This window comes from Lupinus angustifolius, chromosome LG02 (assembly GCF_001865875.1).
Source record: "Lupinus angustifolius cultivar Tanjil chromosome LG02, LupAngTanjil_v1.0, whole genome shotgun sequence".
Classification (NCBI taxonomy): domain Eukaryota; kingdom Viridiplantae; phylum Streptophyta; class Magnoliopsida; order Fabales; family Fabaceae; genus Lupinus; species Lupinus angustifolius.
Window position 1 is genome coordinate 2,502,791 of NC_032010.1, and position 12,850 is coordinate 2,515,640.

Sequence of the window (12,850 nt, forward strand, 5' to 3'; positions counted from 1 at the left end):
CTTGTGGACAATAAAAAATCTATTTTTAAGAAAAATAAAACAAAATATGCATCTCATTGTCATAAATACCTTCTTGTGATTAACCCAAGTCACAATCACAAAACATGAACAAAATGGCTCATGTATCCCCTCCTTGTCAACTTCGTTCCTCTTCAAATAAAAAATTGTTTCTTATTTATATCTTGATTGTCTCCAATCTCATTCTATTCATAGCACTTTCAAGAAAGTATGAAAAATCATATCCTTTTGTCACTCACATAGTTCAAGTGGAGATGACAAAACCAAGTTGGTTTGAAGCTATAACAAAAGGCATCACTAACACAAAGAACATCAAGGTAGGTCTTGTTAATATTGATGCAAGATTGGATGATAAAATATATCAACAACTACATGCACTTCAACCAAAACTAGATTTTGTATCTATCCATTTTGATCATGTTAATAAAACTTTGAAATGGGATGATTTTTTCCCTAAGTGGATAGATGAAGAGGGTCATCAACCAAAGTATCTAGAAATGCCAATGCCAAGGTTGAAGGATTATGAAGATGTTAATATTATTGTAGCTAAAGTTCCATGTGTTGAGGAAGGTATTAGAGATGTGTTTAGATTGCAAGTTAATTTGGTGGTGGCTAATTTGGCTATAGAAAATGGGTGGGTGACAAAGTTGGAGAGGGATACTAGAAAGGTTTATGTTGTGTTTGTTGGGTCTTGTGGTCCAATGATAGAGATTTTTAGATGTGATGATTTATTGATACAAGAAGGTGAATATTGGGTGTACCAACCTGATTTGAATAGCCTCAAGCATCAAATGCTCATGCCACTTGGTTCTTCTCAGGTTGCTCCTGGTTATGCAAAAACAGGTATGCTTTAGTTAGAATTGTATAATTTTACACATTTTTTCATCTCTAAAAAATATCTTATTATTTAGTACCCATAAATTACAAATGTAGGATAGGTAGTTATTTTGTCATTCTTCATGAGTTAACAATTTAGGCTAGACAATAAGTTGTTGTATGGTTATCCTTCTTCTTCTTAGGAACTAGTCATATGATAAAAAAACAGTGTTATTAATACCAAACCGATCAAGATATTGATATAGTGATATAATAGTTTAAATGGTAGTTAATTAATTAAATTGCATATCGGTGAAATAGATATACATATATATTACACTAATATTAATATTGAAAATTAATAAAGAAGTCAATGACTTCTTTTATTTACATCATTTGTTAAAACAAAATGAGGGACTTTGTGGTACTAGATCATGCTTTAGAAGTATAAATAAAGCTAATATGACTACTACGGCTCAATTGAAATTTGATTGGTATGACCAAATTTGACTACTTTTAGTCAATTTTATCCTTATGATTGCATGGTCAATAAAATTATCATACCATACCAATATGAGGACTGATTCACTTGCTTTCTTCTGATTGGACCAGATGGTATGGTGGGGTTCTTTTAAAAATGACTAAAATGTCTAGAATGATTAGGGACAAAATGATTTTTTAAATTTTTATTACCTAAATTGTATTGATATATTTTTTGCTCAGCTTGGTTCACAACTTCAGTCTATTATGGAAAATAAAATGAAAAATGAATTATAATAGAAAAATATAAGCAATTCAAGGAAAGAGTATATATTATTCCTAAACCTTATTTTGTAAATTCACACATGGAAGCTTTCAGTCTATTATTGAAAATAAAATGGAAAAAAATTATAATAGAAAAATGTAAGCAATTCGAGGAAGAGAGTAATGTATGTCTTGATGTGAGGAGATAAATTATCTCCTCACACCCATTCATTAATAGATACTTGTATTACTCTAATTTTTATTTTTAAAATAGGTAAAAAATAACCATGTATCATTGCATGGTGTAAGGAGAGAAATTATCTCCTCACACCAAGAGATACTCCATCCTCTTGGAGGAAATAGTATACATATAATATTCCTAAACCTTATTTTGTAAGTTCACACCCATTCCTTCTAAAATGAGATCACATGTTTCCATTTTTGTCTCACTTTATGTTTCAGTCCAATTAAAAAATATAATTTAATTAAAAAAAAAACTAATATTTTATATTATTTTATGAAATTTAATTGATTATCAACAAGAAAATGTAATTTTTTAAGAAATTCCATCTAACTCTCAACCATCAAAATGATCACATCATTCCTTACACCTTGCTTGTTTGTGAAATAAAGATATATAGCATTTGTTTGAGTGTGTATTTTACTTGTTTTATCACTTAAAATCAGAATGATGCAAGAATGATCCATGTATAAAAGCATAATGTACAAAATAGTTACATTATTAATTACTTGCATCTTACATCCAATAACCAACCATAAGGTTTCAAACTTATAGGTGAGCCCCTAATAATGCATTATCATAAACAATTATAAGGATGCAGAGAATATTTTTTAGTATTATCAAGAGTATTTACGATCTTTACTCTTTTGGATAAAGAACTCATCTTTTTTCGGGATTCATATCCTTTCCAACTTATTAGATGTAGAGAGTATGCGTTATAATATGTATTTTACATCTTTTCTTATCTATGATCTAATAATAATGTAAAAATATTTTGTAGGAGTTATAATATGTTGTGATTATTAAATGGATAATGATTTGCAGGAAAAGAGTTATGGAGGCCTAATTCTCAAAATTTTGCATATGTTAGCATCCTTCATTCTTCAGAAGCTTATGTTTGTGGTGCAATAACCCTAGCCCAAAGTATCCTTCAATTTGAGAACAAAAATCATTCATCCCCAGATTTACTCCTTCTTGTTGATGATTCAATTGGTTCTGAATCCATTAGAGGATTAAAAGCTGCAGGATGGAAAATCAAGCACATTGAACTTATCTCAAAACCCTTTTCCAAAAATGGTTCATATAATGAATGGAACTATAGCAAGGTATTAATATGGCAACTTACTATGTATGATAAAATTATCTTCATAGATGCTGATGTTCTAATCTTCAAGAACATTGAAAAGTTATTCACATACCCTCAATTATCTGCTGCATCTAATGAACAAAAAATATTCAACTCTGGGTTTATGATAATTGAGCCTTCACAATGCATGTTTGATAACTTGATGCAAAAAATGTATAAGGTGGTGGAATCATCATATAATGGAGGTGACCAAGGTTTTCTTAATGAGATATTCACATGGTGGCATAGGTTGTCATGGAAGATGAATTATCTAAAACATTTTGAAAGACAAAGAATGAGTGAGAAACATGAGGTTCTAGAAGATGTTTATGGCATACATTATTTAGGGTTGAAGCCATGGATGTGTTATAGAGATTATGATTGTAATTGGGACATGGAGGATCACCATATATTTGCAAGTGACTTAGCTCATAAAAGGTGGTGGAAGGTTTATGATACCATGCCAAAAAAGTTGCAATCATATTGTGGACTTAGAAAGGAAATGGGTGAAAGAATAATGATATCTAGAGAAAATGCAAGAAATGCTAATTTGTCTGATGGACATTGGAAGATTGAGATTATGGATCCTAGAAGGAAGAGTTTGATAGGTTAATTAAATTGTATGAGAAGGGATCTTATGTGAGATGAAGTATTTTCTTAGACATAAAGTTATAGGAAAGTGATATTTTTAATTAAAAGTATTTTAATTTTGTCATGGAGTTATTAACACTCCAAATTGTTCATATTTATTACTAATTAATTTTCTTTACAAAGCTACTAATTGGCATATTAAACGTTTAGCTAAGACCGGAAACAAATAGTTGAAGCTCACCTTACTTCAAACTTGAGTTTGAAATAAATTATGTTTCTAGTTCAAATTCTGTTAGATTGATTTATTTGCTCGGAATAGTTTGGTTCATTAAAAATTCACAACATGTTTAATTCAATTCATTAATTTGAATGGTTCAATTCATGAGTTAAAATTATCAATTATTTGTTTAGAATATTTTTTATATAACACTGTGTGAACAATAATTTAGGCCTAGTCAAGATTAAAAATTAGTTATTGATTGTATAAAACTTAAAAAAGTCATGTGCATTTATCTTTTAATCTTGATCATTTAAATAAGGTTTAATGATCCTACTAATTGTTCACTATAATAATAATTGTTCTCATTTGAGTCAATTTTTATATATGTACATATTTATATACGTATATAATCGAGTCAGCTCATTAAATTAACAAATCAAATTGTATATGGCTCAAGTTCAACTTGTTTATATAACAAACTTAATTTTTAGCTCAAATTAAATTCATTTAGTTCATAAACTAAGTTCATCAAATTAAATAATTAATAGAATTTCGAATTGAAAATGATAAATATTGTTAATAGTCTCTGAGTCAAGAGAGTGAAGCAAAAGTGATATTTAAAGAAAGATAATATCTCTGATTCAATTTAGCACCAGTTTTTCGTATTTGCATACCTTTTTTTGACATATATATTAATGAAATTCATGTGCAAAAAAAGTAGTAATATATATATATAGATAATATCATTTTATAAAATCAACCTACAAATCTTATTACATTATATGTGTACTTTAAATTAATACCTTTCCTTATTAATATGATTCTTTTGCTTTGAAACAATGATTATTCGTTGTGTGAATCAGAAGAATGAGTAATATTTTAAATTTAAATACATTAATTAAACTTGAAGCAATTTTCGTATCAATGACGTCAATCAATTGCGAAAGGGTGAACGAAACTTGATGAAAGTTAGAATAAAAACAACCTTACTTTGATTTTATTGAATCCTCACATTTATACAATTTATTATAAAATCAATGTACAAATCCTTTTGTAGTTCTATACCATATAAGAAAAATATTGATCACATAATGTACTTCAAAATATTCATTTGTGACATATCACTTTACTTATGATCTACAAAGATTATAGGCTATTGTATAAGAAGATATATCATTTTTCATTAATAAGATTTAAAAAATATAATTTAATATCTATATATTATTATTATAGAATTTTTTATATGAATAATATATTATTCATTTTTAATATAAAAGCACATGAATGATAAATAATGTTTTAGCAATATATGTAAATAAGTTTTGCATTGATATTAAATTATCAACTTTTGATTTCTGTCATGTGCATAACTCAACTCATTTATGTGATTTCTATAGCTAGAAAGAATTCGTCTTTCAATATCTCCTTAATTTCTTTTTATAAGATATGACAACTTTGACAAGTAAAGATCAGAACCATATATGGGCTAATTCAAATGGAAAATTGGTCCTTAATCCTTATATCAGTATAACACATCAATTATATTATTTATGTAATTATATTGTTCATTTAAATTGTACTTATCATATTAACAAGTTTTCATTTAAAAATATATATTTTTATGAAGTAATTAAGCAGATTATATGAGCAATAAACCATTCTACTCAAATTATAACACTTTTCACCAAATAATCACAATAGTGATTGAGTTAAAAGTTAAGTATATAAAATCACATCTGAACTACACTTTATAAAATATAAAAAAAGAATCAATATGAAGAATTATAAAAGGATCATATAGCTAGCTAGAGATTAATCTAGAATTTGCATGTTTCTATAACGTGTGTCCATTGCATGTAATAAATATGACACCTCAACACTCTTCACTTCGTGGCATGCTCTAATCCTTTCAGCAAAAGTGTTCCACTACTACTTCTTTACCTTTGTAATCATCATCAACAAGATCATTGTAATAAATTGCCACTTGAAGATTCACTTTCTATACCACATTTTCAGCAACATTGTTTGTGAAAATGGCTTCTAGTGAACAAAAATTTCCCCCTCAGAAGCAATATACACAGCCTGGAAAAGAACATCTCATGTATCCAACACCACAATTCACTTGCCCTGATGAGTACAAGCCCTCAGATAAACTAAAAGTAAATAATAAATGATGAACTTGTATTCATTATATATATATATATATATATATAGTTGAATATGATTATGATTTATGTGTTACATTTCAGGGAAAGATAGCAGTAGTAACAGGTGGTGACTCAGGAATAGGAAGAGCAGTATGCAACTTGTTTGCATTAGAAGGTGCCACTGTGATCTTCACATATGTGAAGGGTCATGAGGACAAGGATGCTAAGGACACATTGGAACTGATAAGAAGGGTCAAAACTAGTGACTCAAAGGAGCCAAAGGCCATAGCTGTTGATTTGGGTTTTGATGAGAATTGCAAGAAAGTGATTGATGAAGTCATAAATGCTTATGGCTCTATTGATATTCTAGTCAACAATGCAGCTGAACAATATGAATGTGGATCAGTGGAGGAGATTGATGAGCCAAGACTTGAGAGGGTTTTCAGAACTAATATCTTCTCCTATTTCTTCATGACCAGGTCAACAAAAAATATATATTCAAACATCTCATATTTTTTAATCATGATTTTCTTATATTATTATTTGTTATTTTATAACCATTGATCAAAGAGTAATCATATTTTCACATATGATTAATTGATAAACAATAACTAGATAATAGATGATTATAATTAAAGTATTAAAAAGTGGTACTATGAAAAGATTGTGAGATAAACTTTCTCAATTTCTGTATCACTGTGTATTATATTAATCACAGTACATATTCATGATACATAATATAATAGGTACATAAGAATCTCTCTTATTGAGTTAAATGTAACTATAACCACTATGTAGGCATGCCCTAAAGCACATGAAGGAAGGAAGCAGCATCATCAACACAACATCAGTGAATGCATATAAAGGACACCCATCATTGCTTGATTACACCTCAACTAAGGGTGCCATTGTGGCCTTTACAAGGGCACTTGCCCTTCAGCTTGTGAACAAAGGAATAAGAGTAAATGGTGTTGCACCAGGACCTATATGGACTCCACTAATACCTTCTTCTTTCAAAGAGGAAGAAACTGCTCAATTTGGTTCTGATGTTCCTATGAAGAGACCTGGTCAACCTTCTGAGGTTGCTCCTTCCTTTGTGTTCCTTGCTTGCAACATATGCTCCTCTTACATAACTGGCCAAGTCCTTCACCCCAATGGTGATACTTTTAATCTAACAAGTTATGTTTTATACCAAAAGTAAGTGCGGTACATTGCATGTTTTATAACTTTTGATTTTTGATTTTGTTTTCAGGTGGAAATGTTGTTAATGGTTGATGAAGAATAACTGAGACTTTGCATCCATATGTGTAATGTTTTTTGGTTTCTTGTCAATGTAAAGTATCTTGACAAGATACATTGCAGTTAATAATAATAATAATAATGCAGTCCTGTGTGTATCAATGTATGTAATAAACATAAGGTTCTACCTATGAGATTTTGGTGTCATATATTTTTGTGCAAATAAGTGTCATTCTAGAACAGAACTGTGTATTAGAGTCTAAACCATGCAAAAAGAATCAAACTTTTAATTTGAAGTCTAATATTATATTGTGACTTGAAGGACATGGTAATATTATATTGTGACTTGAAGGACATGGTAATATTATATTGTGACTTGGTTAAAGTCTTTCTTAATTGTTTTATCAAATGGGATCACCTGTCCCATTTGGGGTGTCCTTATCCAATTAGAAAATCTTATTTGGTTAAAGGTAAAAGTTATAATAACATAAATTAATATTTGTACACTATTCTATGAAATTTGATTGGCTTGATACATGGGGACATGATTTTTCTCTTACTTCCTTTAGGAATTGAAATAATGTATTTGATCTCCTCCTATTTCTAGGACCCTATTGGTATCATTTGTTAAAATGGTAGGAGACACTAAAAAGATTTCTTGATGAATCAAGAAAGATGAAAGAAAATAGTTTGTTTATTTATTGAATATTAAATAGATTAATAACAAAATTACGTTGAATCCTTTATATAAAGGATAGAAAAACTAATTATCATCCTAACTAAACTAATTAACCAACTAACCAATACTCAACTATTTTAACATTCCCTCGCAAGCTGGAATGTATTAAGCATTCCAAGCTTGAAATAATTGTGTTGAACACAATGATATACTATAATACTTCGTCTTATTGGTGAGCGAATCTTCGTCTCCCAGTCTTGAAATCTGAATGTGAAGCAATCTGACACTTAACCACCATTGGGCATAAGTAACTTCATCCAAAGCTTAACCATATATTTCGATAGAAGCTTAACCAACCATAATGGATGAAAGAGAGAAAATGGATCTGAATTTCGATCCTAATATACTGCTTCAATGATGTAAAATACACACCAAAGTATTGTGTGTTTAATGAGAGAGGTGTAAAGAAAATAGAGTAACAAAAGGAAAATAACATAATATGGGGTAAATAAAGAACATGGAAAGAACGTATATGCACCAAAGCCAAGACTTTTCTGACAAATCAAAACCATTAGCCGGGTCAAAGGACTCAATGAACATCGGGTGCATGAAGCAAATGTCAAGATTTTCACTTTTGGATCATATATGCATGGTCCCGGAACAGATATAGACACTTTAAGTAAACATGATTCCAGATATGAAGACTTCTTTATTAAGCTGCAATGGATGCTATCCGAGATGCTAGAAGTAATAAAAGAGTTGCACTTTATTTCTTGATGAAGTTCTTGAATGAGTCTTGATAGTCCTCTTTCTTATTAATTCTTGATGATATAAACTTGATTGAGCATTCTTCAATATATGATGAGAATTTAACCTCGAATGGATCAAGGAAGAAGAAAACATAAAGGAAGAAAGAATGAAGGAGTTCTTTGTTTGAGGGTGCTGAATATGATGATGAATTTCCCTTGATCAAACTCCAACTTCTTCTCACTTTGATGATTGATGAATGATGATGACTCTATCTTGAATCTTGGAACGGTAATAACATAAACGGAAGTGATCAAAATAATAATTATTGCTCTGATACCATGTTAAAATAGTAGGAGACATTAAAAAGATTTCTTGATGAATCAAGAAAGATGAAAGAAAAGAGTTTTTTATTCATTGAATATTGAATAGATTAATAACAAAATTACATTGAATCCTTTATATAAAGGATATAAAAACTAATTATCCTAACTAAACTAATTAACCAACTAACCAATGTTCAACTATTTTAACATCTTTCATGCATGTTCGAATCATCTCAAATGTAAATCTATAAAAAATTTCATAATAGAATTACTCCAACTCTCTCCCTTACATATTTGGTTCTAAGCATATTTTACTATTGTGTCATTCTATAAGCTTTATCACAATAGGAGTTACTCCACTTCTTCCCAAATATTCAATACATATAAATCTTTTTATTATATATGACATATGAAGCGCTCTATTATGTTATCCAACTCACTTGAATTTGATGGTTTATACATTTGTTAATTTATCATTGTCTTGAATGATTGATACAATAGACCTCAATATACCGATTTGCTGCAATATGATTTTTAGTTTTTACCTCTACAATAAGATTTATACTTTTTTTACTAAACTTATATTTTATATATTTTGTCTTATTCATATGCTCCTAAATCTTATAATTTTTTATTTAATTTTTCTTTCGAGTCTCATACTAAGACAATATTCCACAAAAATCTACATTGTGGAACTAGTTATTGTTGTTTTTTGTGTTAAAGAGTGTAATTCATTGCTTTGTGTAATAGTTAGTTTAGTTAGTTGACAACTTACTACAAATAGAAAGTCATAACAAACTGAGTTGTTATGAACTACTATAAATAGAAGGATGTAAATTTGATGATTGTTGGTTAATGAAAAACACTCTTCCTTCAATACTTTTCTTCTTCACTTACTAAGAACATATTGTTTCATCTTCAATTAACTTCTTCTTCTTCTCTGATTCACGCTTGACAAGAAGCAGTATAGAAACCAAGCTAAATTGGTTTCTAAAAACTCTAACAGTGGTATCAAGAGCTTTAGGATCGGGATCTGTGGTAGTGCCAAGATTGGGTGCAAGAGGCTTCAAGAAGTGAAGCTCACGGATTGAGAATCAAGGCTGCAAAACAGAAGGGAAATCAGAGGAGTAGAAGCATGGCAAATTCGAATGGCTTTGCAATGAACCTTCCAATTCTAGATGGGAAGAATTATGAACATTGGAGCATTCAAATGAAGGCAATCTTTGGGTTTCAAGAATGTCTTGATGTGGTGAAAGGTGGAATGCCAACTGTAGATGAAAATTCAGTGGAGTATAGGGAAGCAAACAAGAGAGATTGCAAGGCAATCTTCTTGATCCACCAATGTGTGGACAGAGCCAACTTTGAAAAGATCTCTGCAGCATCTAGTTCAAAGGAATCTTGGGAGATATTGGAGAAAAATTATTCTGATGGAAAGAAGATCAAGAAGGTGAGACTGCTGACACGCAAAAGACAATATGAGTTTATGCAGATGGATGAGCAAGAATCCATAGCTGAGTACCTCAACAGATTAAGGAGCCTGATAAACCAAATGAAGGGGTGTGGAGAAACACCAATTGAACAACATGTAGTGGAGAAGATACTCAAAACCCTTCATCCAAGGTTTGATCATGTGGTGGCAGTAATAGAAGAAGCAAAGGATCTTGACAATCTATCAGTTGATGAGTTGCAAGGATCCTTGGAGGTGCATGAGCAGAGATTTATGGAAAGGCAGAATTTTAGACAAACATATCATGCCTTGAGTGCTCAATTCAAGAAGAAGGGTGGCCCTGGAAAGAATGAGAAATTCAGAAGAGACAAGGCAAAATGGCAAGGTGGTAGGAGAATGGAGTCTGACAATGGCAAGCCTGGATTGAATTCACATCAGAAGAATCACAGCAACAGCTGTGAGTTCAGTAAAGCCAAGAAGTGGAGCAATCAGTTGGGTAGAATGAACAAGAAAGATAAAAGCAAGATTCAATGCTTCAACTGCAGAAATTGACTATGCATCTGAGTGCAAAGAGAAAAGGGTCACTCAAAACAAAGAAGAGGAAGCAAGACTAGCAAAAGATGATGAATCAGAAGAGGAGGTATTGCTGATGGCTAGGAGCATTGACCCTTCTCAAGAAGCAAATGAATCAAATAATGCTTTGCTAATGGTAACAAACCAATGTTCAGGTAGTTGGTATCTTGATTCAGGTTGTTCTAATCACATGACAGGAAATAAAGATTGGTTTGTAACATTAGACAAATCAGTAGAAACCAGAATAAAGTTTGCTGATGACAGCATAATCAAAGCAGAAGGAATTGGCAAAGTAATGATCAAGAAGAAGGATGGCTCAACCTCATACATCTCAAGTGTGTTATATGTGCCAAGAATGAAGAGCAATCTTCTAAGTCTTGGACAATTACTTGAGAAAGGGTACAAAATGAGGCTGGAAGAAAAGATGCTCAAGGTGTTCAACAAGAAGGGAGTGTTAGTCTTGAAGGCACCTTTAGCTCATAATAGGACCTTCAAGATTGGCATTCAGCTAGGAGACCAGAAATGCTTGGAGTCCATAGCAGATGAAAAATGGATTTGGCATCAGAGATTTGGGCATCTGAACTTCAAAAGCCTAGAGCACCTGAGTCAGGATGAGATTGTGCATGGGTTACTTACACTCAAAGCCTCAAATGATGTGTGTGAGGCAAGCAAGCAGACTAGAAATACATTCTGCTCACAAATTCCAACCAAAACCACTCAACCACTTGAAGTTGTATACACTGATGTGTGTGGTCCATTAGAAGAAAAGTCTCTTGGAGGAAACAAGTAATTTGTAACCTTCAAGGATGACTTCACAAGAAAACTATGGACTTATGCAATAGAGAATAAATCTGATGTGTTTGGCAAATTCAGAAACTTCAAAGCAGAAGCAGAAAAACAAAGTGGCAAGAATCTAAAGCTGATCAGAAGTGATGGTGGAGGGGAGTATGTTTCTCATGAGTTCAAAAATTTCTGTGAATTAGAAGGAATAACTCATGAGATCACTGCACTATATACTCCTCAACACAATGGAGCAGCAGAAAGGGTAAACAGAACCTTGTTGAATATGACAAGAAGCATGCTAAGAACCAAGGCACTTCCAAAGAAGTTTTGAGCAGAAGCAATATCAACAGCAACTTATCTTCTGAACATATGTCCTACAAAGAGGTTGGTGAACAAGACTCCTGAAGAAGCATGGACTGGACACAAACCAAATGTAAAACATCTCAAGGTGTTTGGATCCATATGCTTCAAACACATACCAAAAAGCAGAAGAGGGAAGCTTGATAACAGAGGAGAAAGGCTGATTTTTGTAGGCTACCATTCTACAGGGGCCTACAAAGTATACAATCCTACATCAAATACAACCTCATACAGCAGAGACTTAAACTTCATTGAAGGTGAAGCTTGGAATTGGAATGAAACCAATGAGACACCCAACAACTCAGGAAGAATGATGTTGGACAACACACAAACAAAAGAAGAAACTCATATAAGTAATGAGGATCAAGCTGTTATGAATGAAAGACCACAGAGAACAAGACAATTGCCATCAAGACTCAGAGATTATGAACTTCTTGATGACTCAGCAATCACTCAAGAAGGAGATTTTGTGCATATGGCTCTACTAGCTGAAATGGAGCCTGTGTCCTTTGATCAAGCAATGAAAGAGCAGTGCTGGATAGAAGCAATGAAGGAAGAAATTAACTCCATAGAAAAGAATGCTACATGGGAACTAACAGATTTGCCAAGAAACAAGAAAGCTATCTTAGTCAAATGGGTGTATAAGGTGAAGTTGAAGCCTGATGGATCAGTTTCCAAGCACAAGGCTAGACTTGTGGCAAAAGGGTTCCTACAGAAGCAAGGCTTGGATTTTGAAGAAGTCTTTGCACCAGTGGCCAGATTAGAAACCATAAGACTTGTTATAGCAATAGCA

The 12,850-nt window shown here is 31.7% G+C and overlaps 2 protein-coding genes across 2 annotated transcripts; both read left to right on the top strand.

Annotated features, from left to right (window-relative positions):
- On the top strand, positions 114-3,558 carry LOC109325741 (putative UDP-glucuronate:xylan alpha-glucuronosyltransferase 4). The gene is made up of 2 exons (XM_019558280.1): positions 114-861; positions 2,645-3,558. The coding sequence occupies exons 1-2, from the start codon at positions 114-116 to the stop codon at positions 3,556-3,558; spliced, it is 1,662 nt and encodes a 553-aa protein (XP_019413825.1).
- On the top strand, positions 5,702-7,351 carry LOC109332574 (glucose and ribitol dehydrogenase homolog 1-like). Its single transcript, XM_019567553.1, has 4 exons — positions 5,702-5,915; positions 6,006-6,382; positions 6,702-7,060; positions 7,156-7,351. Exons 1-4 carry the CDS (start codon positions 5,790-5,792, stop codon positions 7,176-7,178), a joined length of 885 nt encoding a protein of 294 aa, XP_019423098.1. The 5' UTR covers positions 5,702-5,789; the 3' UTR covers positions 7,179-7,351.

What these genes read in the sequence shown, in the direction of transcription:
- LOC109325741 (XM_019558280.1), top strand. Translation starts at nt 114, where the DNA reads ATGGCTCATGTATCCCCTCCTTGTCAACTTCGTTCCTCTTCAAATAAA. An exon ending in TCCTGGTTATGCAAAAACAG is followed by an intron (nt 862 to 2,644) that starts GTATGCTTTAGT and finishes AATGATTTGCAG; the next exon opens with GAAAAGAGTTATGGAGGCCT.
- LOC109332574 (XM_019567553.1), top strand. Translation starts at nt 5,790, where the DNA reads ATGGCTTCTAGTGAACAAAAATTTCCCCCTCAGAAGCAATATACACAG. An exon ending in AGCCCTCAGATAAACTAAAA is followed by an intron (nt 5,916 to 6,005) that starts GTAAATAATAAA and finishes GTTACATTTCAG; the next exon opens with GGAAAGATAGCAGTAGTAAC. An exon ending in TCCTATTTCTTCATGACCAG is followed by an intron (nt 6,383 to 6,701) that starts GTCAACAAAAAA and finishes ACCACTATGTAG; the next exon opens with GCATGCCCTAAAGCACATGA.